We start from the raw sequence: 26042 nt of genomic DNA, 5'->3' as shown, positions 1-26042 counted from the left end.
TTTGTGCAGAGAGGACAAGAGCTCTGTGGTGAGCAGTGTTCTGCAGGGCTCCTCATATTCACACCCAAAGAGATAAGCGTCCCAATGGAAGTTTCTCTAATCCCCAAACCATGGGAAACATAGTGCAGTTCACCCCTCTGTGGCCTTCTTTGTGCACAGAGAGCCAGTGTTGCAGTGAAATAGTTAATACAATGGACTGAGCAAAGTCTCATGGTGACTTTACCATGTGGGAAAGCGAAAACTGGCTGATAAAACATATTTAATATTCATCTTACACACTTTAGGGGAAACTTACTATGAAGTTGCACAATGTTTTGTAAGAACAACTTTTGAGGAGCTAGTATTTTTCGCCACTTGCTTAGATTAATATGTTTTTTCTTCCTCCAAAATAGAAGAGAGATTTGATCTTGTCTTCCAATCTTTTTGCAGCTTTGTGCCTCATGTGGACTTTCACCCTAGTGGTACATGTATTGCTGCAGCTGGCACAGACAACACAGTGAAAGTATGGGATATTAGGATGAATAGGCTTCTGCAGCATTACCAAGGTAAGCAATGCGCTGTCAGAAGTCTTAGTTGCTAAACTTGTAGCTTGATTCTTGAAGTGAATAATTCAACAAAAAAGGTAGTTTTGCCATCAGAAAGAGCTGCATGTAGAATTTTGAATTAGAACCATTGGCTTAGGACAGGCATAGGGAAGCTTTGGCCCTCCAGGTGTTGCTGAACTACAATTCCCATCATCCTTAGCCATTGACCATGTTTGCTCAGGCTGATGCGACTTGTAGTTCAGAGACATCTGGAGGGCCAAAGGTTCCCCACACCTGCTTTAAAAGAAGATAATTTTTCTAAAACATACAGTCCCAAAATTAAGGAAATTAAATAAAATGTGATCACGCCATTATACGGAGAGAGTGCTCGTTTTTAGTTAAACTTCAGGAATGACATTTTTGTTTCAATAAGGTATTTTGTGTAATACATTAAACTATAAAGCTTAATATTCATAATAAAATGCTACTGCAGCTGTAGGGAATTCCTCTGCATAAACAAATTAGATTGAATATGCCATTTCTCTCTTCTTTTTTCCAAATATACAGAAGCTGGTTTAGGTTGCCTTTAATCCAAATATATTTCACATACCATGGTCTTTTGAATTGCACCTTGCTTATGGTATCTGGGCCATACATGCAGTTTAATTTAATAGATGATGCTGATGAACTTTGGATTTCCAGGTCTGATGTCTGTCTCTACAACCCTCCCTTACTACTTACCGGTAGCTGCCCTCGCATGGCTTCCCACGCCCTAACCAGAGGGGCTCAAGACAGGCGTAGTGGTCAGAAATGTGTTTTAACCTGCAGTTAAGGCAAACCTTGAGCTTCTGAGGCAGTGCCAGTTTTCATAGGACTACATTTTTCTGAGTGTCCTTGAAAATATAAGCAGGGGGGGGGGAATGCCTTTCAACCATTTTTTGTATGGATGTTTTTATACCTTATCCACTTTTTCTTTTCAGTTTGTATTTTTTAAAGTCAAACTGTATTGGTAACTTGTGCTGTCTCTCTTTCTTTCTTTCTTTCTTTCTTTCTTTCTTTCTTTCTTTCTTTCTTTCTTTCTTTCTTTCTTTCTTAGTTCACAGTGCTTCAGTGAACTGCCTGTCTTTTCACTCCTCTGGAAACTACCTCATTGCCGCTTCCAACGATTCAACTCTAAAAATACTGGATTTACTAGAGGGGAGACTGCTATATACACTTCATGGCCACCAGGTGAGGAGAACTTCTTTAGACATGAGTTGTTTATTACTGTAGACCAGGCATCCCCAAACTTCGGCCCTCCAGATGTTTTGGCCTACAACTCCCATGATCCCTAGCTAACAGGACCAGTGGTTAGGGATGATGGAAATTGTAGTCCATCTGGAGGGCCGAAGTTTGGGGATGCCTGCTGTAGACCTTTCAAAGCTTCACACACGTTTGTGTATACTACACCGTCTCCTGTGATATTATAATGGACTCAAGTAGATTTGCCTCCTCTCTCCTCTCAAAGGCAGGAGTGCAGTTGTCTCAAAAGTCTTTTTGGGTTTCCTCCCTTATGTTCCTGCCTTTGCTTTGAGTTGTTCACTGAGAATTCTCCGTATTTCTTTGTCTGCTCCTTTCTCCTCGCTTTGGCTTCCAAAGAGTCTGAAACTCCATTTCATGGAGTACATTTCAACCGATGCTTGCTTGGCAGCACAGAAAAGCCATTGCTCTCGTTGCCATGCCTTTCTTCATTTGCCTTGCTGCCTCACTTGGATCCAATGTAAAACAAAAATAGAGCAGGGAGTGTAAAATCTCTGGGTGATGTTGCTCATCAGTTTCATGTAGGTGCTAACAAGTGTGGGAGATGAGATGGATTTCTGTGGGACCTAATAGCATAGAGGTGCTGAATCTTATAGGACTAATAATTAGGCTTTAAATGGCTTTTGATAGAAATGACAGTAAGTCAAGTGACTAGTCTACAGGGAATCTTCGTTACTTGGATGAACAGCTTGTTAAATTCTTGTAATTTGCATGTTAGTGCTTGGTTCAGATTTGGTTCTTGTTCTGGCACTGGACTGGTGCTCTGGGACAATTACTCATGAGAGAAGCCTCGGATTCCTTAGAAGCGCTTTGACGCAACTATTGGTTTACCAGGAATTCATTACTAGCTGATTAGTACTAGTTTACAGAGAGAAGGCTGCCAAGTTTACATTGCTGTCTTCAATTATAATGGTGCTTACTCTTCATACCAGAAGGATCATTGGGGAAACGGTGTTTTAACTCGCTGCTCATCTTTGCAGCTGCAAAATTTGGTGTGCTGTGATTGCGTCTTAAGGCTTTCAGTTTATGGAATACATTCTTCTTGAAGTACAAACAGGGCTTGGAATGAATACATAGGCCCACTGCTGACATTTTACTTGTACAGAAACAGAATGTTTCAGAACTATGCCATTCTTGGGTGGTCATTAAAACCTGTGCAGAAGCACAGTCTCTCTCTCTCTCTCTCTCTCTCTCTCTCTCTCTCTCTCTCTCTCTCTCTCTTTGTGTGTCAATTGGAGGGTGTGGGATTTTTGTTTCTTTTTTGATAAAGCTGTACTTGCTGTCTAATTTGTCCTACATGATAGAATAATTCATCCTTCCCCAAGCTGGTGTCCTGCAAATGTTGCTGGACTCCAACTTCTACTAGCCCCAACCAGCATGGCTGATGGCCAAAGACTATTGGAATTGTAGCCCAACAACATCTCGAGGGCAACAGCTTGGGGAAGACTGGAACAATTATTGGGATAGCAGGTTAGACCCACTCTCAGGACATGTAATTGGATAGATAAAGCAGGCTTGATACAGACAAAGCTATAATCATCATTAGAGAAACATTTTTTTTTTTAGTGGGGAGCCATAGAATGTTAACGTATAGACCACAAATGAGAGTCTGTTTCAAAGAATTAACAAGACAGAATAGGTGTGGGTACAACACAGGAGTACTGTATAATGCAAGTAGAAGCAAATCTAAGCACATTTATTGAATACAGTAGTTTTATCTGGAACAGGTCCCAGTGGATGTGTCTATATTAAATCTGGACTAATATTAAAGTGCTTCTATAATGCTACTGTTTTTCATGGTTTCTCACATTAAGGTCCCATCTGCACTATATATTAAAAGCAGTCTTATACCACTTTAAATGGTTGTGGTTTCCACCAAAGAATCCTGGAAATTAAGGATGATGAAAGTTGTTAGGAGACCCCTATTTTTCTCATAGAACTACAGTTCCCAGAATGGAAATTGTAGCTCTGTGAGTGGAATAACAAATAACAACTTTCAGCATCCTTAACAAACTACACTTCGCAAGTTTATTAAGGGTAAGCCATGGTTGATTAAAGTGATATCATAGCGCTTTAGATGTATAGCGCAGATAGGGTTTTAAGATTAGTTTTGCAGTAGAATCCATATACGCACTGTGGTTGCTTTGTTTTAATCAAATCGAGGAAGATAGTTTGTGGGAATTTGCATTGTTCATTATTATAAAAAGATCCGTAAGCATAACGTTTAAGATAATGTACAATTGCAAGTAGAGTATCTCCCTTGTGTGAAAAATTTCCATAGATTATAATCTGTTGAGGCAGGAATCATCTGATAGTAAAGCTCAGTAATGCAGATTTCATGTCTCCTTCAAAATGAGATCTGGCAGAAACTGGACATAAATGTTTGGAATTATATTTCCCACACACTTATCTCTAGATTAATCATACCAGTGACAAAACTGTCCTAAACAAATTTAGTCTCTGTTTACATTCAGTGGCCATGATTTGTCATCTGGGGATGCACAGATGGCCTTGTGCATGTGTGTTGAGGGATAAGTCCCATTGAGTTCAGTGGAGCTTACTCCCAGGTAAGTGGCTAGAAGGTTGCAGAATAAATCTGTGGGTAGATTCAGTTTTTACTCAGAGGAATTTATGGCAATACCTTGGGAGAAGCACTAACCTTGGAATATTGGGATTGAATGACTACGCTGGTTGAGGATAACATTATTGTAACCAAGTTGTATTCTAGCTACTTCTCAAAAGTTTGCATGGCATGACTTTGTTCACATAATTTAATCAGCCAGCAATTTTTTTGAGGTTAAATCTAATATTTTAGTAGTTTGGAACCTATCGTACACTTTTGGAGATCTTTTTTTTTTTAAAAAAGGGAGTAGGCACTTCTAAATTTTGTATCTTCCCTTGCTCTCAGACTGCTTGGCTGTGGGTGGTTCTGTGCAAATATAATTGAAGGTTCAAGATACTATCACTGGGTAAGGTTATTTAGCGTGTCATAGCTGTACATTCTCAGCTCCACTCCCTTGCCTCCGAGGACGTCAGTGGGAGTTGTTGCCTGCCAGCAAGGGAAAACATGCTGCCATCATGGGTTGCGTGCGATCTAGCTGCTCAGCCTCACCCCCTTGCAGCCTCAGGGGACCTCAGTGGGATGCAGGTGGGAGGGGGAATGCCACCTGAATAATCCTGGCATCATGGGGGCACCATGTTATTTCTGTTCCTGACTCCAGAGAATATTTTGTAAGCTGCTGCAAGAACCTCTTTGCTTTATAGCCTCTTGGGGCTGCAAAGCAGGATATAAGTATTCTAAATATGCTTTCAGTCAACATTGATGCTTAGTTGTGGTTGAACTACATGGGGATTGCAACAAATATATCGCAATAGATAATAGAGAAAAGCAGGTCCACTCCCACTGCCCATTTCAATATACTGTATAGTTTCTGGCTGTTCAATCCATACTATATGAGTTGTTCTCTTACAGGGACCAGCTGCCTGTGTTGCTTTCTCGAGAACTGGAGATTTCTTTGCTTCTGGAGGCTTCGATGAACAGGTATCTACTTCATGTTTATTTTCTATAACCCCCACCCCCTTTTTCTAATTCATACACATCACTCAAGATGGATTACAACAAATTACAATTTCACAATAAAGACCTATTTTATTTTATTTTAAAATATATATACAGACAAAATGCAGTAGGCCAAGGGCAGGCATCAGAGATAAGAGTCTCCTCTGATTCTTTAGAAAACTTTTGTTCAGCAAACTGTTTTTCACCTGAGTTTGGAGTATAAAAGGCCAACAGCATGTTAATATTGCCCAGCCCTTTCATTCCTTTTCATCAGAGTCTAAGATTGTGGGCTGTGTTGCAGTGTTTAGTCATGACTGGTAGTTGAAGACGGGATAAACCAGCTGAAATGGAGCCCAGGAAAATGAGTTGCAATAAGTTAGATAAATATAACCCTGTCATGTCTCAACGGTGGGATTTTAGGGCCTGTTGGAAGACCAAATATTTTGCTGATGTTTCTAGGCCTAAATGGGGAAAGAGAGAGAGAGAGCTTTAGATATGGTCATGCTGTTCTTCTGTTTACTTTCTTCTTTGTTGTCTGCAAACTTGCCTTAAAATATTAAAATTTAGGGAAAAAATGCTACCTTTTTATAAAAATGCCCAAGGCAGAGTACAAAAGAGTATTGCAACTACGTAGAAACTAACAACAAGATATCAAAAGCAGCCTTTTAGAAGCCTGGAAGAGTGAAAATATGTCAAATTGGTGTCAGAATTAAGGAGGTTCTTTGATGAGCTTGTTCTAGAAGTTGCAGCAATGCTAGAGAGGAAGCCCTGGCATCCTGGTACTGATATGTCTGGCATCACAGGGGTGATGGAACTTGGAGCTGACACTTCCAGCTGATCTTAAAAGAAAAGGGAGATATGCATGAGGGAACGCATTCCCTAAGGTGTGCTGGGCCTAAGGATTCCATTACCTACCATCAGTTAGCCGTCTTTGCTGAGCAGTATTCCCCCTGTAGTCTGCCCTTGCTAAGAGGTGCTAAAAAGAATCACAGACATTGCCCAAAGCATCTAATCTATGCTTCTTACCTATTTATTATATAGAGGCAACTTTCTAATGACCTAACTTCTCCTTTTTGTACTGAGTGGTGCGCTCTCTCTCTCTCTTTCTCTCTCTCTCGCGCGCTCTCTCTCTCTCTTTCTCTCTGTATGTGTGTGTGTGTGTGGTGTTAAAACAAATAAAAATGGGAAAGCATTAATAAGTGGATCTCCCAATGAAGGCTTGTTAGATACAACCCCAAACAATCTGCATGCTTTTGAAAACCTTTTAAAAAAGTAGCCAGTTTATTTACTAATCTCAAAGTTGCTTTTGATTATCTGAAGGCAGCCCTGTTTAGGGAAGTTTTTAATATGTGACATTTTAATCTATTTTTAATCTTTGTTGGAAGCCGCCCAGAATGGCTGGGGAGACCTAGCCAGATGGGTGGGGTACAAATAATAAATGATGATTATTATTATTCCTAGTTTTATTTTGCATCAGTGCTCTCTGGCAATACGGAATCATAGCTTCAAAAACTTAATAGGATCATGTGCTCTCTGTGACAATCTTTCAAAAGCTTTTTTTAAAAATTAATAGCTTGTAATAAAACTATTCTGCTGGGGAGGCAATATTACTTAAACATAGTTTGGAAAAGCTTCATGGTATTATTTATTCTGGGGAAGATGTAATCTTAATCCTGTGAAATGTAGACAAGCTATTACCCAAATCGTTGTATGTTTGAAAGCTGTTTCAAAATGGCTTTACAGGTAATGGTGTGGAAAACAAACTTTGATGCCGCTGATTATGGCGACCTGCTGAAAACACGGAAAAGCAATATGAATGTGAACGGCACTGACTATGGTGATGCACTGAGAACACAAAGGTCCAGTATGAATGTGAATGGATCTTCCAACAGTGTGGTAAGTTGATGTCCTTGATGGTCATTCTAGATTTTTCGGTTCTCTGGTTATTCCACACTTTGGTAGAACCGATAGCTGTCCAGAAATTCCATTACCATATTTCTAGTTTTCTGGGATAGATTGAAATCCCGGTTGAGCTTCTCATTGCGTGTTGATGATAAAGAAAGCAAAGCCTGGCATTAAAGTCCAATAGTCCCATTGTTACCCATCTGGTTACTGTGTAAGGCACTCAACTTCTTGCATTTTGTCAGTGGTCTCTTGGGCTGTTTCTGTTGCTGACTATATAACATTTTGTTCTTTTTCATCCAGCTATTCTTTATATAAGCAAATTCTTCTCAAACTGCTCATATGCCAGATGTGCTTTCTGTTCTGACCTTGTGGCTCTCAAATTAGGAATTCATTCTAATTTGGGCATTGGTTCATCTCCCTCCCCCCACAGCAGATTTTTAACGCATTTTGAGTGGATGGCAGGGAGTAGGATAAACAATACCCTTGGAACTCCTAAGAGAAGTGATTAAATTAAATGGCTTACACTGTGCACAATGTAATTCTTTGAGTATTTATGTCATAAAAAGCAAATCCAGTGCTATTTTTCTAGAAAAAGAGGATCTGCTCAGTGTTTTCCTTTTCTTAGGAGAGTTCTTCCACTGGGTGTCACTCTTTACTCTTTTTCTGTGCAGCTAGGGATGAAATAATCCTTTACTCATATCTAAAATAACTAGCCTGATAGGTGAAAATATTTTTATAATGACCTGACTTTTGTCACAAGATGTAAGCACTTCTTTAGTTTAAAAATGAAATTCTAATGTTTCTCCTTCTATTCCTAACTAGACAATCTGATGCATTAGTCTAGGCATATACTTTCAGATGTATACAATCTCCACAACTTTGGTTACTCTGAGTGAGAGTGGACTTTCTAGTTTGTACCATGGCTACATAAATTCAAGGGAGGGTAGGAATACAATTTGTGTTCTATTTATGGCATTCTTTCTCCTGTTTGGAATTCCCCTAAATGTAAAACTGCAGAGTACTCAGTAAGGAAGAGTCGTATGTGTGTGATCTTTGTCATTTTACATGGGTTTGTATTTGAGAAATGCTAGCTGGAGAAAAGAAACTTGAGCTATGAAGCAGAAGCTCCCTGGTTCATATCCTGCCTCTCCCATGAACTTGCTATGTAGCGCTAGGAGGGATTTCAGCCTCAATCTCCCCCAATCTGGGATATGGAAATTAGAACCTGGATTTTGCAGAGGAGTAGTTGTTAGGATCATGAGGCAACATATAAAGTACTAAAACATTCAAAAGCAATATATAACTGCCAAGTAATTATTGTTGAATTTTACGTTTCTGTGAAGGATGGCTGCTCTTTATAATCCAATAAATATGGACTGACACCATTGAAACAACTTGTGAATAAAGTTCAGCCTCTGCAGGCCCAGATAAGTTGCTGGACAAACAACCTTTTTTTTTTTTTTTTTTGCAAACACTTGGCAGGAGTGAGCCAGCAGTAAACCACACTGAGTGAGTTGGAGTTAACTCTTTGTAGCAAAAATAGGATCTGCACAGGACAACGACTTGTCTGCGGCAGGTTGCCTCCATGAAGCAGTTGCTGAGACTGAAGCTTCCTGTCTTCCCACAGCTGCCTAAGTCCCCTCTTCTTCAGGGTTTTCTCCAAGCTATCAGAGACATTTCCTCCCACTAAGCTAACTTCTCCTCCCTCTTCATTCCTCTCCTGGTTCTGGGAGACGAGTGGGGAGGGGAGCTCGCCACAGCAGAAGTGGGGAGACTCCCTTGCCTCTTTACCAGCTGGACTCATCTCTGCTTCTTGGCCTCCCTCCTCCCTCCTTCTTCAGCTTCTGTCCCGATTCTGGACTTCTCTCTGCCACAGACTCTCCCAGCTCACTAAGCCCTGTTACCTCTTCAGCTTCCGACACTTCTTCCCAGTCTTCTCCCTCTGACCACCACCAGTCCCTGGGCTCTGAGCCTTCTTCGCTTGGGGGTTCCCCAGCTGGTACCTCCCACCATTCCTCTGTGTCCAACCAGTCTGTGACAACCCCCTTAGTTAGCAAGACTAGTCTGCCTGGGATTGTGATAGGAATTTTCAAAAGAGGATTGCTTTTATTCTCCTTCCCAACCCACGGTAGTTGCAGCTCTCATCTAGTAGAAGCTATAAATAAGTCAATTATTAGCAAATGTTGTTGCTAGTAATAGTCTCTCCTACCGTTCAATGTTCTGTTCTTTTGAATATTTCCAGTACCTGTTAAGTAGGTACTTAGTATCAAATACCTTTGTTCTGTTGTGCTCTTCAAATTGTGCACAGGAACAATTAACTAAAATAGGATTATTTTCTGCACTCGTGTAATTATACAGTAGCCCTTCTAAATAGTCCCTGTTTAGAATTTTGCATATTGGCTGCGAGCACGCTCTGAAAGGTGTCTTGAATTTAATTTTTATTTCTGTGGCTTGGTAATCATTGAATGAGTGCCATTGTCTTCATGCACATGTATGTGTGTTTGCTTGGCTGAAAGGGTCTGAAGGCTCCAGCTTCTTTCATTGAAAAATAAAGCTAGAAACTTAAGTTGTGAATGACATTAAGTGTGTGCTAGAATTAAGGGCTTTGGCACTGATTTTATGATGCTGTCTAGATAGAACCAAATATTGGTTTGCTAGCATTATTTTTGATCATCGCTACTGTGATTTTGGGGTGCGGGCTGATCTTCTTAAAAGGCTTGGGAAAGCCCCCTTTTGAAACTTGTGTAAACTATAGGTGTAATAATGAAGAACTTGAGTCAGTTTTACATGTCTTTCTTTATATTTAGTTTTTTACCAGAGGGCTAGAGAAACTCTGAAATGCCCCAATATGCAGTCATTCTCAGGCTGAACTTCAGAATACCCGTTTGATTATTTTATTGGAGGGTTCTATTTTTATTCTTTTTTTAAATCAGAGCAAGTTGAAAAATTCTTAAATGGAGCCATTTCACTTGGACAATCTATGATTGCTTTTATTTTATGTCATACCTTTTAAAGATTTATTTGTGTCCAGATTATGTGAAGCCTCAAGGGAACTAAAGGAAGTTAAAATACTGTATTTTAATAAATTGCTTTTTATGTTTTATTGTAATTTAATTGGTGTGAGCCGCCCTGAGCCCGGTTTTGACTGGGGAGGGCGGGGTATAAATATAAATTTATTATTATTATTATTATGGTGGGTCTGTTGCCCATTATGGAGAAGCCAGGCCCCTTGCATTTAGGACTGTAATCCTGGATGACCTTTCTTTATACTCACAGTGCAGCTGCTTGCTAAGAAATGTTTACTAAACTCCCTGCTGTTCTATCACCCTCTTTCCCATAGCTCTAGTAAGGCAATTGAAATTATTCTTCAGGATCAAATTATGGGGAAAGCCACTTAGATCTTGAGGAGCAGTGGCTAATGTCACAACTCGTGAGAATAAGTGGTGAAAGCACTTAGTCTTCATTTTTTTTACTGCATTATTTGAAACAATCTTGCAGGGCAGAACCCCAAGTTTTGGGGCTGTTGAATTGGACACCAGGGCACTGCTTTGCACTGTGACATTGAGGTCAAGTCAGTGTGCAGGTAGCTAACTTTTGAAAATCTAGAGACAGATGGGAATATTCAGGGTGCATCGAGTGTCACATCTCAGGTAATGCAGAATAACATAACACTCTTGGATTGCTTGCTTGTAGAAACCAATGGATACTGGCAGTAGAGAGATTCAGAAATCTGGAATTTACAGACAAGAAAAGGTAAGCGAAACCAAACATCTCTGTAGGGGATTTTTCCTGTTACTGTGATGAGTAGAGGCAAGCCTTCGCAAGTATTTTGACAGAGCTTTGTCACAGCCTCACTTACCCTGTTTCTCATATTTTAAGACATACCCATAAAATAAGCCATAGCAGGATTTTTAAGCATTCAAGGAATATAAGCCATACCCCGAAAATAAGACATAGTGATAGGCACAGCAGCAATGCTGGCCACGGCAGGAGGAGGAGGAAAAAAATAAGACATCCCTTGAAAATAAGCCATAGTGTGTTTTTTTGAGGAAAAAATAAATATAAGACATGTCTTATAATATGAGAAACACGGTACTGACTTTGACCTTGACAGAAACACACGATACGGAAAACGATAATCAAATGTCTGCTCTGAGTTGGTTCGCATGTAATGCTAAGTCATGGTTTTAGCACTACATACATAAGCTAGAATGAGACCAAGCAAAGCCTGAAAATTGCACACGGCCCCCTCTCTAGCCTGCTACACAGCCAGAAGGAAGACTTACATAGACTTTTTTTTTGTCAGCTTCCACAAATCCTATCATTGCCTATGACCTAAAGCAAACTCTGCTCAGACAACCACATTATAACCCATGGCTTGAAGTTAGCTTGTATTGAAACTTCCATGAGTTGGTTTTGAACCATCATCTTTGCTTCATATGCAACAAGAAGCCGGGATTTGTGGAAACTGAAAGTAGACACTGTGAAAGTCTTCCCCTAGCATTGGGGAAAAGAGAGAAGAGGGCATTGTGCAAGACTGAGGCAGCACATGAGTCTTTGTAGCCCATGCATGTAGCTAAACTATGACTTAGCCTTCTATGAGTTACGGACCTATGCTTGCTTGTAGTGAACAGTGGAATACTTGAAGGGCAGGCTTCTGCCTGCAAGTATGATTAATAAAATCCTAGAGGCCACAGCTGTCTAAGTATCCTTCGCTGCAGGAATAAATCTCCTGTTATGGTGGAAACAGTGCAAATGATCTTCTTCCCCTTTTGTGGGAAATAGTCCTTTGCTAGGATTTGAACCTGCTTCTTTCCAAATTCCACATTTGTTGTAGGTGGACTCTCCTGGCCTGTGCACCTGACAAGAAACATTGAGGAATTATTGTATCCAGTAGGCTAGGAAAAGACTGTGCTGTAATTTAATAAATGCACACTTTACATTGTATTTTAATATTTATCAGAATTATATACTTCTCACTGAAACATATGTGAGTTATATTCATCTAAAGGTGCAAAATATCATCCGAAGTGCCTTGGGGCGTGAGAAATGTTTCTCCCCTGACATAAAACTGAGGAGCCAAGGGCTTCTAAATTTCTTGATGCGTATAAAAATATCAGTTGCCTGCTCTTCCTTTTGATTCTGTGGTTATATTTCACTTTTTTTACTTACTTTAATTAAATGATAAATGCTGCACTGGGAAAAGGGTGGGTGGGGATGGCTTATGGGCAGAATGTCTGTGTTGCCGATCATTACTATGTAGCTTTCATGGCCACCATGAACACATTGGAGGGTCTCAGCAGTACAGCTGCAGTACAGTGACTTGAGCAGCCTCCCTTCTCTGAATTTCTGATGCACATGATCCTTAACTGTGTATTTCATTTGAGCTGATGTCTCTCTCCACTAGTCTCCACCTACCCACTCCGCCAGTTTTCATTGAATGTGGTAAGCAATGGTTGTTTTTTTTCATCCTCTAGCAATCAGAGATGGATTTTGCAGAAGTTACAGATAAACACATTCAAGGAACTGAAACGGCAGAATCCGCCAGAAGACAACATGAACAATTTTTATCCGCCAGAAGACAACATGAACAAATTGACGAGACTGGCCTTGCCAGCACCCTCCAGCATATTGTGGGACAGCTGGATGTTCTCACTCAGGTATGCAATACTTTCAGGAGTCTCTATGAAACCTTTAATAGGGTCATAAAACTTCTGCATTTCCTCCCATTATTTGTTGATAGAGCAGGTATTAAAAGGAATTACTACTTGAGACTTGTCCTTGAAATGGATGCCTTGAAATGGGATATCCCAAAAGATATTCTCAACCAATTCTTCTTTGATGTGTCTTAAGTCCTTTTCTACTTGTCTAGTCCGCAAATAGAGGAAATGTTGTATCTCATAATTCAGCATGTGTTTCCTATCGGCCCAAGTTTTATTTGATTTAGCATTGGGGACAAATGGTGAGGCACGGCCCATGAGACCCTAGGAACAGTGTTCATGGCAAAACAAACATTTGTACTGAACTTCACAAATGACAGCTTGCGTGTTTTCTCCTACAAGGGCATTATCTTAGTAAAGGAAAAAAAACGTCATGTGCGGTTGGCCCCATTTGGAAGGTTGTGAGGCATGGATTTGTAGTATCACCAGCTTCCTCTAAATTATAAAATGGGATATTGTGCTCAGAATAGTTTCTCTCTTTGGCAGACAAAGACTCTTTCCCTCTAGTTGTCATTGGTATGCAGCTAGCTTTATTCTAATTCCGTTGCTTTATTTGAATTCTGCATCTGGGGAGATCTGTACAAAACATAGAATGCGCAGTTCTTCAAAAAGGAACTCAGTTCATGTTTATTGTGTGTTTAATTGTGGTGTTTTTGTGTTGTGAGCTGCCTTGCGTTCCATCATGTGCACCGGGATGGCAGGATAGAATTTCTTTTTGAATTAAGATTCACTGGCCTATTCTCAAACCACTGTGGTGGAAGACTGCAGTTGCGGTCAGTGGCAATACTGTGGAACAGGCCGCTTCCTACCGAGACAAAAGTGTCAAGTGGAGTTTCTGTGTACATGATAACAGCAGGACTGTTTTTATTCTGTTAAGTAGCTTCCATCTGCCAGACACTAATTATTTAGCAATGATGAGGCTGTAGTGGTATTATGTCCCGCACAGCAAGATGTTCATATGCAGCCTTGCTTCTTCAATTCCAATTTTTGCACTTTAGCTGAAGTGTTCATTTTGTCAGCAGCCTCTGCCTTGTTCTATCTTGCTGAATGGGCACTTCCTGACAAGTCAAGCATATATCTCAAACTCCACAGCGACTGAGCGAGTTGGTGGAATATCACATTAAAGAGACTTAGGTCCACCCCGGTCCTGGTCTCTGCAATTGCTAAATACAGTAGCATTATGGTGAGATCTTTCTTGCTTGGAGTTACCAGCCAGGAGGCTAGTCCAGGTAACGTTTCCTGGAAGAATGCAGAACTGGAAATTCAGTGGCCCAGAGATTACAGTTGAGTGCTTCCAAGTGGTTATAGTCCTTGTGTGGCAGGCCAGCTTGTTAGTGCTGCTGCTATCAGGGAAGCCTGCCAGAGGAGCATACCTGGCAGTAGCAGCACTCGAGGGAAACGATGTTGAGGACATTATGGGAAACTAAAATGGCAGGTCCCAGTTGCTCAGACTTTTATTTGTAACAGCAGTTGGAAACTGCTCTTGTCCCACCTTGCCTTTACAAAAAAGATCAAGGCGGCTGACACCTGAGAATTGACTTTAGACAAACAGAAGTTGATAGGTAGGGGTGTTTGTGTGTGGCATCCCGGAGTGACAGTATTCCATCTGGCAGATTTATGTAGCAGAAGGGCTCCCTTATAATCGAACGCCTTGTCTCTTGGGTCAGGCTCTGACCACTGGCAGCCGCTAGTGCATTGAAATGGTTAGTTATGATCTGGAAGTCTCCAGTTCAGACCTTTGCTCAGCCATGGGGATGCCTCTCCCACTTCCTTTCTGTAATATAGGGATGATAATACAGTCATACCTCATGTTGCCTTAGGTTCATGTTGCGTCTTTTTGGCTTGTGAACATGGCAAACCCGGAAGTGTATACTTCTGGGTTTTACCGTGTGCACAGAAGCATTCTGCGCATTTCGCACATGCGCAGAAGCGCTGTATTGCACTACGCGCTTGCGCAGAAACGCTGCTCTAGTTGCAGACTTTTTGGAGTGCGAACGGCACCCCAGAATGGACCTGTCTGCAACTAGAGGTACCACTGTATTGGCCGACCATACAGGGTGTTTCTGACTATTACTGAGAGTGTATATGATACAGTGTTTGAAGGAAGTGTTGTATAAATACTAAATGTACTGGGTAAATGATCTTTCACACTTCTTTTACAGTTCCTTCACCAGTGCTTAGAATGGCATTAAATGTGAATATATAGGCCTCAACTTGTATCCTGTTTTGAACCTTTAAAAACCATATTAACTGCACAAATTCACACCTGGTACTTATCAGAGATTTCTTACTGTGGCATTCCTTTGGACAGTGCCATAAAAGGACCAGCAGAGGGCCCCAATACCTAACACGCTGTACTGAAATATATAGGTTTAGCTGTATATACATGTGCCTTCTACATTTGAACTTCAGGGTCAGGTTCTAATATGATTGCTGTAAATATGTGCCTTTATCATGCATAGGAGGCTTCAGATGGATTAAGGAGGCTGTTATTGCTGGATGCCTTAATTGCTCTCAGGGCAGTCTTAAGCAGGTCGGGCGCCCTGGCGCTGAGGGGCGGAGATTGCTCTGGCGCCCCCGCCCTCGCAGGGCGCAGCATGGCTTCCGCGCGGCTTTGCCGCACAGCGCCCCGCCTACCGGCCCGGCGCCCTAACACCCCGCGCCACCAGGGCTCTACCTAGAGCCGGCCCTGATTGCTCTTCTAATATTACATACCTGCAAACATCATTCAGCTCCTCTTGCAAAAATATTCTTCTCCCAGGCTTTTCTGTATTTTAGAATTTCTGTTTTGTTGGAAGCCGCCCAGAGTGGCTGGGGGAACCCGGCCAGATGGGCGGGGTATAAATAATAAATTATTATTATTATTATTATTACAACACACAATGAAGTAGCAGTTTGCTATCTATCTATTGAAGGGTGACAGCCAGTTTTAGGTTGTATACGACTTGTGATTCTTTGGCTTCTAATACTTTCACTGTATAGATAGCCATAAAAACCAGTTGTCAGGGTCCTGTGACCAAGAAATGGAACCCAGGAAATGGCTAGGCAGATCTGGTTTGATTCTCACTTGCTCCCATTCTTCTGCTTTAAGTCTGTGTGGGGCACACTTAAGAGGAGGCAAGCTCCCTGTCAATCCAAGCACTAGGATTGCTGGCTAGCAAGACCCAAGGCTATTACCACCCCAAGGTTGTCTCTCAGTATGGACTCTTACTTTTCTGTTTAATAATTTCTTTAAAAATTTTTTTTATTACTCTTGCTTTTCTTTCATATAACTGAATTGCTAGCATTCATTCCTATGGGACAGATTAGAGCACCACATGGAATGTTGCAGTGGGAGGAAGAACCTGCCAGTCACTCCTGATGGTGAACCCATGGAAAAGGAGCCCACCCTCCTTCCCAGGTTACTCAGTAATTCCCAGGTCACTTGCCCCACCCTGGCCAAAGAAACTACCTCCCCATGCCAGACAGAAACCCAAGATTTGACAGCTCAGTTGGTAGAGCATGAGGCTCTGAATCTCAGGGTCATGGGTTCAAGCCCCATGTTGGGCAAAAGATTCCTGCATTGCAGGGGGTTGGACTAGATGACCCTCGTGGTCCCTTCCAACTCTACAGTTCTAGGATTCTACGAAAGGGCGTGACCTTTTCATCCCAGGAAACACAGTTTCCTGATTGGGGAATGGGGGTATATCTGTTGTTGGCTTTGTAGTCTTGAGGGCTGGAGGCTATATTTGCTTGGGGAAAGAGGACACCAGCCCTGTTTTCACCTCTCGCTGTGCCTGATGCAGTAGTATCAATGAATGGGAGGATACAGGTTGGGTGTGTGGTGGGGGAATTATCCCTGCCTTCCCTGTGGCTCAGACCCAGTAGTCCTTTAATTAGTGTACAGTAAAAGCAAGACATTCTTTCACACAGTGACTTTTTTCCCCCAGCAGGACAATATTATGGTGAATCCTTTCAATTAAGGTTATTTTTCTTGGTTGGGAATTAATTGTGGCATGAAATAGTGGAGATCAGCAGGGAAATGATCTGCAGGGAAATGATTCCCTCCCCCTGATCACAAAAAAGAAGTTTGTGTCTAAAATTGAAAATAACAAGCTGCTTTGCTCCCATGTTATGCCAGCATTCTACATCTCAAAAGTAGACATTTTAAGTTCTGTTGTAACTTTGTGTGCTTGTTATTATTCTCTTTGGAAGGCTGTTTGGTAAGGCAGCAAAACAGCCCATAATGCATAAATAGAAGATGTGCCGCATACCCTGATCCTGGGCATATTTGCTCAGAGTGAAGTCCCACCGAGTTTGGCTTTGTCCCTGGTGGTAGGTTTGCATGCTAAGGTCTTCCAACACCTTTCCGCTGTTGCCTTTCTCCTTTTGCAGACTGTTTCCATTCTAGAACAAAGATTAACCTTAACTGAAGACAAGCTGAAGGAGTGCCTTGAGAATCAACAGAAGATTGCTGAAAGTAAATCCAACTGAGTTCGCTGGGGAACTGACGGCAGCCAGCATTGTTAGTTAGTGTGTGTGTGTGTGTGTGTGTGTGTGTGTGTGTGTGTGTGCGTGTGCATTCTCAGCATATATTGTGTGGCTGATTTGTAAAGTGAAAACATTTCCTATTTTATTAGAATGAATTGTACAGCTTAATAGTGTCTGTAAATATATACTTTTTTCAGATTAAACTTTCTTACTAACGATGGTCATTTGTGATGCTTGGCTTTACTACCCTGATTCGCATTTCCAGGTGTTGAGGAGTTGTTCATTTTTAAAGTAACACTGGCTTTGCTTCTCAGAGCAGCTCTGTTAAGAATTAAGACAGCCTTGTTTTGGAAATGACAAGCTTCTGGAACCTGTGTTGTAGACTTCTTGAAATAATGTGTCTCTGTGCATCTGAGAACAGTGTGGGAGTTTCCCTTCAGATGCAGAATTCCCAAAGCACTAGAGGAAGAGGAGGAGGAGGACTCCGTTCCAAATGTTCTGCAAGCATTTCAAGCAGAAATGTGACTCACTTCTGGGAGGTACTGCTAAAAAGCTTCCTCTTAAAATTTGAATGTTACCTGCACAAAGCAGTCCCGCCGTGTAGGATCTTTATATATCTCTTACAGTTCGTTGAAGCAGAAAATAACACATTTAATTCATATGAAGCAGTCAGATCCAGAATGGTTTCCATTTTTAAAAAAACAAAATGAACATTAGCTAAGTAATGTCAGATGCCTTGTCTGTTTTTCTACATGTGTATTTGTGTAGTCCGTGCCAGCTTTGCATGCATGAAGAAGAAGAAGAAGAGTTTGGATTTGATATCCCGCTTTATCACTACCCAAAGGAGTCTCAAAGCGGCTCACAATCTCCTTTCCCTTCCTCCCCACAACAAACACTCTGTGAGGCTGAGAGTAGGGGTCCCCAGACTTACCGTGCGGCGGGCCGGTGCCCGCCGCGCCGACCACGCGGCGGGCTGGAGGGCAGGGGAGTGCGCGCGCAGCGGGCCGGAGGGCGGGGGAGTGCGCGCCCGTGCGCATGCGCACATGCACACGGGTGGGGGGAAAAATCGCCGAAAATCGCTTGTGCGCATGCGTATGGGCCTCCCCCGACCCGGAAGTGCACCAGAAATGACCTCTTCCGGGTCAGGAGAGGCCCATACGCATGCGCACAAAGGATTTTCGGCGATTTTTTGCTGATTTTTTAGATCGTCGCTGCGCCGCGCGCCGTGAGAGCGGGCGGTGGCAGCGGGCGGCGGGGGTCGTTGCGGGCCGGATTGGAAGGCCGATTGGGCCGCATCCGGCCCGGGGGCCGTAGTTTGGGGACCCCTGGGCTGAGAGACTTCAAAGAAGTGTGACTAGCCCAAGGTCACCCAGCAGCTGCATGTGGAGGAGCAGGGAATCGAACCCGGTTCCCCAGATTACGAGTCCACTGCTCTTAACCACTACACCACACTGGCACATGTTCATGATCATAGATTTCTGTTGCCATAAGTATACTTATACTCCTGGTGGATAATCCCCCTCATCACCTTTGCATACATTGGAGCTGTGGCATGGGAGACCTTGCAGTGCAGCTTTTTCACATAGTGTAAGGATGACACCAAAAGCCCTGGGTCATGTGAAAGGAGTCCCAAGACACGGCTCCCTGCCAGATTATTGTTGCCCCTCCTAGAAGTTGGGGCAAAGCTGGCATAGGAAAGAGCCTGATGGTGAATTTCATTCATGTGATCCTAAGTGTCTGATGGTTACCTAAGCAGAATAGGAAGGGACTAGTAGTCAGTGGTTTCACTGTTACTATAAAAGTAATCTCTATGTAGGTTTATTTGCTCCTCATCTTAGCTTTGGGACCATTAGTGTTGCCGGTTTCAAAGACTGACCTGCACTGATTTCGCTCATTTTATCCCAACCCCCACCTGACATTGTGGATAGAAATTCAAATCTCACACTCACACTCTTTATATTTCCTGGAACCATATCTCTTCTCTGCATCGCTTTCCATGGGAGCCTGTATCGGTCTGTGTTTTGCTGAAACCTTCAAAGTCTTTCTTTGGACCTTACCATTTCCATGTGGGGGGGATTTTTTAAAATCCAATTCCATTTTTAAAAAACCCACACCACCTTTCATTTGTATTCCCACCATCTCAGAAAGTCTGTTAAGAAACTACAGGTTATTTTGCTTCCATGGCTTGAAATAAAAAAGGGGAGGGAGAAGATTTGTTCCCTGCTTGGCTTCTGAAAGCCATTTTTGTTGTTGTGTTGTTTTGGAAACACTTTATCCTGGGGGTTCTTGCCCATTACAGGAAGCGGGTTAAGGAGGAAGCAGGGGTGGTTTGGGACTGCATGAGCTCCAGATGTGAGAATAACTTGGCATCCTCCCATGGCAAATGCGTTTTGTCCTCTGTACATTTTATAATGACGGGGAAAGGGTTTGAGTGAGTTAATCTTTCTCCTTTGCCATTTGCGTACTGTGCAAAAAGCCTTGCTTGCAGGAGTGGTTTTCATATCTTTCCCTCCGGAGCATAGCTGCCAAGTTATCCCTTTTTTAAAGGGATTTTCCCTTATGCTGAATAGGCTTCCTCGCGAGAAAAGGGAATACTTGGCAGCTATGCTCCGGAGTTCCCTGTGCATGGGATCCTTGTTTAGTTTGGAGAGAGAGCAAGTGCAGTGAGGGGGGGGGGAAGTATTTGATCCCCTGCTAAATGTGCCCTCTGACGAAGAAATGACCAGTGCATAATTTTAATGGTAGGTTTATTGTAGCTGTAAGAGACAGAATAACCAACAGGGAAAAACCCAGAAGACAAAAAGTCAGAGATTGATGTGCATTATAATGAGTGAAATAGGTATTTGATCCCCTATCAACCAGCCAGATGTCAGGCTACTTTGTATCTTCACTGTATGTAACGAGCTGAGATTAGAAGCACCTGGTGTAAGGGAGAGTTCTTACCTGTAATCCCAGCTTGTTACAGTACCTGTGCAAAAGACACCTGTCGACAGAAGCAATCAATCCAGCAGATTCCAAAGTAGCTACCATGATGAAGACCAAAGAGCTGTCCAAGGATGTCAGGGACAAGATTGTAGACCTGCACAAGGCTGGACTGGGCTACAAGCATCTTGGTGAAAAGGTGACAACAGTTGGTGCAATAATTTGCAAATGGAAGAAACACAAAATAACCCAACCTCTCTCGGCCTGGGGCTCCATGCAAGATCTCATCTCATGAGAATGGTGATGAAGCAGTCCAGAACTACATGGCGGGAACTTGTCAATGATCTCAGTGCAGCTGGGACCATAGTCACCATGAAAACAGTTGGTAACACACTACGCCGTGAAGGACTGAGATTTTGCAGAGCCCGCAAGTTCCCCTTGCTCAAGACAGCACATGTACAGGACCGTCTGCAGTTCGCCAATGCACATCTAAATGACCCAGAGGAGAACTGGGTGAAAGTGTTGTGGTCAGATGAGACCAAAATCGAGCTCTTTGGCATCAACTCAATTCGCCGTGTTTGGAGGAGGAGGAATGCTGCCTACGACTTCAAGAACACCATCCCCACCGTCAAACATGGAGGGGAACATATTATGCTTTGGGGGTGTTTTTCTGCTAAGGGGACAGGACACCTTCACCACATCAAAGGGACGATGGATGGGACCATTTATCGTCAAATCTTGGGTGAGCACCTCCTTTCCTCAGCCAGGGCATTGAAAATGGGTTGAGGATGGGTATTCCAGCATGACAATGACCCAAAACACACGGCCAAGGCAACAAAGGAGTGGCTCAAGAAGAAGAACCTGGAGTGGCCTAGCCAGTCTCCAGACCTTCATCCCATCAAAAATCTGTAGAGGGAGCTGAAGGTTCGAGTAGCTACACATCAGCCTCGAAATCTTACTGACTTGGAGAGGATCTGCAAAGAGGAGTGGGACAAAATACCTCCTGAGATCTGTGCAAACCTGGTGGCCACCTCCAAGAAATGTCTGACCTCTGTAATTGCCAACAAGGGTTTTGCCACAAAGTACTAAGTCATCTTTTGCAAAGGGATCAAATACTTATTTCACTCCTTATAATGCACATCAGCCTCTGACTTTTGTCTTCTGGGTTTCTGGGGTTTTCCTGTTGTTGTTCTGTACTGCGGCAGAACTTTTAAACAGAATGTTCTTATCCATGGGAGCTATAAATACACTCTCACTCCTTGTATTTAGCTCTTCTTCCTGACAATGAAACATCTGTTGTGATCATCTTGCAGAAAACGGCTGGTGTAGGAAGCAATGGAATAGATGGTTGAGGGGGTGTATGTTGCAAATTCCAGGGTTAAACGTTCCAAGAGTGAGAGCGGATCGTTTAAAGAGAATTGCTCTGGGTGGCTGGTCTGGGAGGAGCTGAGAAAGGGTTAAGGATCTGGGAGGCAATCACTAAGCCAAGTTCCTAAAAAAAGCAGTTTAATATGTTGCTATTAGGTTTGCCAAACATATGACCTCACTAAAATTTTAGTAACAGCTCTTTTTATTCAGATTGGTCCCCAGGGAAGCTACATATGCCAGAGGGCTGAAGCAAAGGGAATTTTTGGCTGTTACGGGCATGGAACATGTTAAAACATACTCTGACACTGTGAAAAATAGCAGTCTCTAAGCAATGCCCACTTTTCCTCCTGTCTGGGAGTTTAAATTAAAGCAACATCACGGTTAATTCATAATTATATTGGCAGAAAGGTGCAGCACTCTGAGTATGACTGTAGGGCTATATACAGGTCAGCTGTCCAGCACAAATTGGCTTCTTTAACAGTGACTGTGGGAGTAAGCCCATTGAATCCGAAAGGGATCGGTTTGCAGCCTGAGTCTGTAAAAGGGACCCACATTTTGTTTATCTGCACATAGAAAGGGTACAACTTCTAGATCTAGGTCAGGCTTCCTCAACCTCGGCCCTCCAGATGTTTTGAGACCACAATTCCCATCATCCCTGACCACTGGTCCTGCTAGCTAGGGATCATGGGAGTTGTAGGCCAAAAACGTCTGGAGGGCCGAGGTTGAGGAAGCCTGATCTAGGTAGCTGCTCTATAACAGAGGTTCATGGATGTGACCAGAGGGGCTGCCACAAGTATCTCCTGGGAGTGGGGCTTGGGATACGATTTATCTGCTGTTGAACTGATTAGGAACTGTGACCACAGTGCTATCAAATTCAAATGCAAGTGGGCGATGGCCAAGAAAATCTATCACATTCAGTTTTTATTTCAGAACAGGAAACTGGAAGAGATTGGCAAAAAGGCAATTGGAAGGGAAAGTCAAGAGAGTCAAATCTCTCCAGAATTCTTGGGGGTTCCTCAAAACCACAATAGTAAAAGTGTAGCTAGAATATATTGTATTTGGGGAAAGTTGCTCCCAGGGCCAAGATGATGTAAGCATAGTTTCCTGAGTGGAGTCAAGAAAATTTGAATGGTAAGAAGGCTCCCTTTAGAAAATGGAATTAATGTCCAAATGCGGATAAAAAAGAACACAAACCTTAGTAAAAGAAGCATACAAAATGGTGCAAAAAAAAAGACTATCGGGACCAAATTCCTAAAAACAAAGCCCAACAGTGAACAATTCTTTAAAAACATTAGTTACAGGACCTCAGCTTAGGAAGGTTATACAGTGGAACCTCGGTTTATGAACACCTCGGTTTATGAATTTTCGGTTTATGAACACCGCAGACCCATCCGGAACGGATTAATTCACTTTCCATTACTTTTAATGGGAAAGTTCGCTTCAGTTTATGAACGCTTCAGTTTATGAACAGACTTCCGGAACCAATTACACCCATGTTTCAGTTTATGAACGCTTCAGTTTAAGTACTCCGCGGACCCGTCTGGAACGGATTAATCCACTTTCCATTACTTTCAATGGGAAAGTTTGCTTCAGTTTATGAACGGTTACTCTGCGGACCGTCTGGAACGGATTAATCCACTTTCCATTACTTTCAATGGGAAAGTTCGCTTCAGTTTATGAACGCTTCAGTTTATGAACAGACTTCCGGAACCAATTGTGTTCATAAACCGAGGTACCACTGTATAGACCTTTGAAGAACAAAGGAGTCAAAGGTGGGCTAATGGAGGGAAAGAAAATAGCAGAGGAGGTGAATGAATTATTTGCATCGATCCTCACAGAAAAATATAAAGTACTCCCTGTGCCTGAACTGTCTCAAGAAGGGAATCTGAGGAGCTGAGGCAAATAGTGACGACAGGCAACAAAGTTCCAGGCCTTATTGCTAAATGAAAAACTGACAAATTGCCAGGTGCAGATGGCATCCACCTGACCATTCTTTTAAGAACTCGAATGTGAAATTGCTCATCTTCTAAAATAGCTACATATCGGAGGACTGGAGAATGGCCAATGTAACAGTTCTTAAAAGGGGATCTTGAAATTATAGACTGGTTATGAAGTCTATTCTGGTTGGGGGGTAAGCTGTGAGGTAGCCAAGTTTAGTGACAATACTAAATGGTTTCGGGGCATTTTCATTTATTTATTTATTTATTTTAAGGGAATTGTGAAGAGCTTGAAAAATCTAAACAGAGTGGAGGGGCATCAAAATGGCAAATGCAATTTAATGTAAGTGTAAAGTGACTCAGGTGGCGCTGTGGTTAAACCACAGAGCCTAGGGCTTGCTGATAAGAAGGTTGGCGGTTCGAATCCCTGCGACGGGGTGAGCTCCCGTTGCTCGGTCTCAGCTCCTGCCAACCTAGCAGTTCGAAAGCACGTCAAAATGCAAGTAGATAAATAGGAACCGCTACAGCGGGAAGGTAAACGGCGTTTCCATGTGCTGCTCTGGTTTGCCAGAAGCGGCTTTGTCATGCTGGCCACATGACCTGGAAGCTATACGCCGGCTCCCTCGGCCAATAATGCGAGATGAGTGCGCAACCCCAGAGTCGGTCACGACTGGACCTAATGGTCAGGGGTCCCTTTACCTTTACCTAAAGTGACTCACATTAGGGTAAATCCCAATATCACAAATATGCTTAAAGGGTCTGAACAGGCACTGAATGACCACAAAATGGTGGATCGCTACATGAAGATGTCAGCCCAGTGTGCAGCAGCTGTGCAGAGGGTGAATTTCATGTTGTTATTTTTTACAGTGGAACCTCGGTTTATGAACACCTCGGTTTACGAATTTTCGGTTTACGAACGCTGCGGACCCATCTGGAACGGATTAATTCACTTTCCATTACTTTCAATGGGAAAGTACGCTTCAGTTCATGAACGCTTCAGTTTATGAACAGACTTCCGGAACCAATTGTGTTCCTAAACCGAGGTACCACTGTATATTAGTTATTAAATTTGTATACCGCCCTTCATGCGGAGATCACAGAGCGGCTGACAACATAAAAATGCAAAATGAGAACACAAAATGCATACTAAAACAAGAGCAAGAACAAGCCAACTCTACAAACATAGGACATCATTGTGCTTGTCACACCTTTGATGGGGAAAGAGGGAGCGCTTCAGCAGCTGCCATTGCTAAATCCTTGCATGCGAACACATTCCTTGGGAACGCTGTCACATATAAATGTACTTACTACATGAGTTTGGCCCATTCACACTTAGCAGCATGCCAGTAATCGGCTCATGCAGGTGTACTGCTAGCCTGCTTAATGGTTTGTGGAAATGGGCCCAGCATGGGGCAAAGATTCGGAGTGTTGCTGCTGACCCTGATGTCTACCATGTCTGTTTTCTTCCTAAATCTTGGTTTTGATCCATGGTTTCCAATCCTGCTTGAGGACATTCCCTCCTTTCTGCCTCCCCAGACTCTCTCACCCTGACATTTTCATCTGAGAAAATGAATTGGCCTCAATGCATCTTCTAGGGCCCACTTACGCGACTGCTGTCGCAATACCCTATTTTGTTTCCAAAGCATAATAATTATCTTCCAACGCCTGCATCCATCTCGGGGGTGGGGGGTGGAGAGGTATCGCTTTAAATCCTCCTTAATTGTACCATGCTGCCTGCATCCACCTCACTTTCCTCTTCCTCCTTTTCAATTTGGCCAGGAACCAACCAGCATCATCCCCACCCCCATAATGGGTCACACAGGAGCAGACCTGCCTGCAAAAAAAGGGTTAATGTAATACTTTTGCCATGCGGGTTGTTTGGACGGAGTTCAGCATTGCTTCACTTCCCTTTTACACTCCCTCTGTGAGTATTTTCTTAACAGCTGTCTGGGATCTGTTCCATTCAGACTTCCCCTAGTGTGGGCCTAAGAAAACATGCAGTCTGCAACTCTCAGTAAAGTTTCCATTGTCGCACCCTTTACTGGAAAGACAGAGGAGCGTATTGCACAGGGCTTAAGTTTGAACATACAGTGCAACGTTTAATATCCCTTTTTTAAAGGATTAATGGAAGAGGGTAATCCCATCACGATCTAATGCGATGATGACAGACCTGTGCCCCTCCAGAACATGGTGGTCCAGAGCATGGCCTGAGGGCCACATGTGGCCCTCAACACCTTTTTTTTTGCTGCCTCCAGCAACATTTGACGCTCCCCACCCCCCAACCGCAGCCCTCACACTGCTTTTGCAAAGCCAGGGAAGCAAGGCACTGGGCTTTGAG

The 26042-nt window shown here is 42.8% G+C and overlaps 1 protein-coding gene across 2 annotated transcripts in view; it reads left to right on the top strand.

Annotated features, from left to right (window-relative positions):
• Positions 1 to 17695, top strand: part of POC1A (POC1 centriolar protein A) — a 29121-nt gene extending 11426 nt beyond the window's left edge. The window contains exons 6-12 of one of the 2 annotated variants that reach the window (XM_035106121.2): positions 430 to 545; positions 1621 to 1754; positions 5296 to 5364; positions 7126 to 7278; positions 10981 to 11040; positions 12765 to 12947; positions 17382 to 17695. In XM_035106121.2, the coding sequence (XP_034962012.1) occupies positions 430 to 545; positions 1621 to 1754; positions 5296 to 5364; positions 7126 to 7278; positions 10981 to 11040; positions 12765 to 12947; positions 17382 to 17480 (814 nt within the window). In that variant the 3' untranslated portion in view covers positions 17481 to 17695. Of the gene's footprint in view, positions 1 to 429; positions 546 to 1620; positions 1755 to 5295; positions 5365 to 7125; positions 7279 to 10980; positions 11041 to 12764; positions 15656 to 17381 lie in introns of those variants that run through there. The other variant, XM_035106120.2, reaches the window with a different exon arrangement.
• Positions 17696 to 26042: the final 8347 nt, after the last annotated feature.

This window comes from Zootoca vivipara, chromosome 2, assembly GCF_963506605.1.
Source record: "Zootoca vivipara chromosome 2, rZooViv1.1, whole genome shotgun sequence".
NCBI lineage: Eukaryota > Metazoa > Chordata > Lepidosauria > Squamata > Lacertidae > Zootoca > Zootoca vivipara.
The sequence above is the reverse complement of the archived record's forward strand: the minus strand, read 5'-3'. Positions and strand labels throughout refer to the sequence as shown.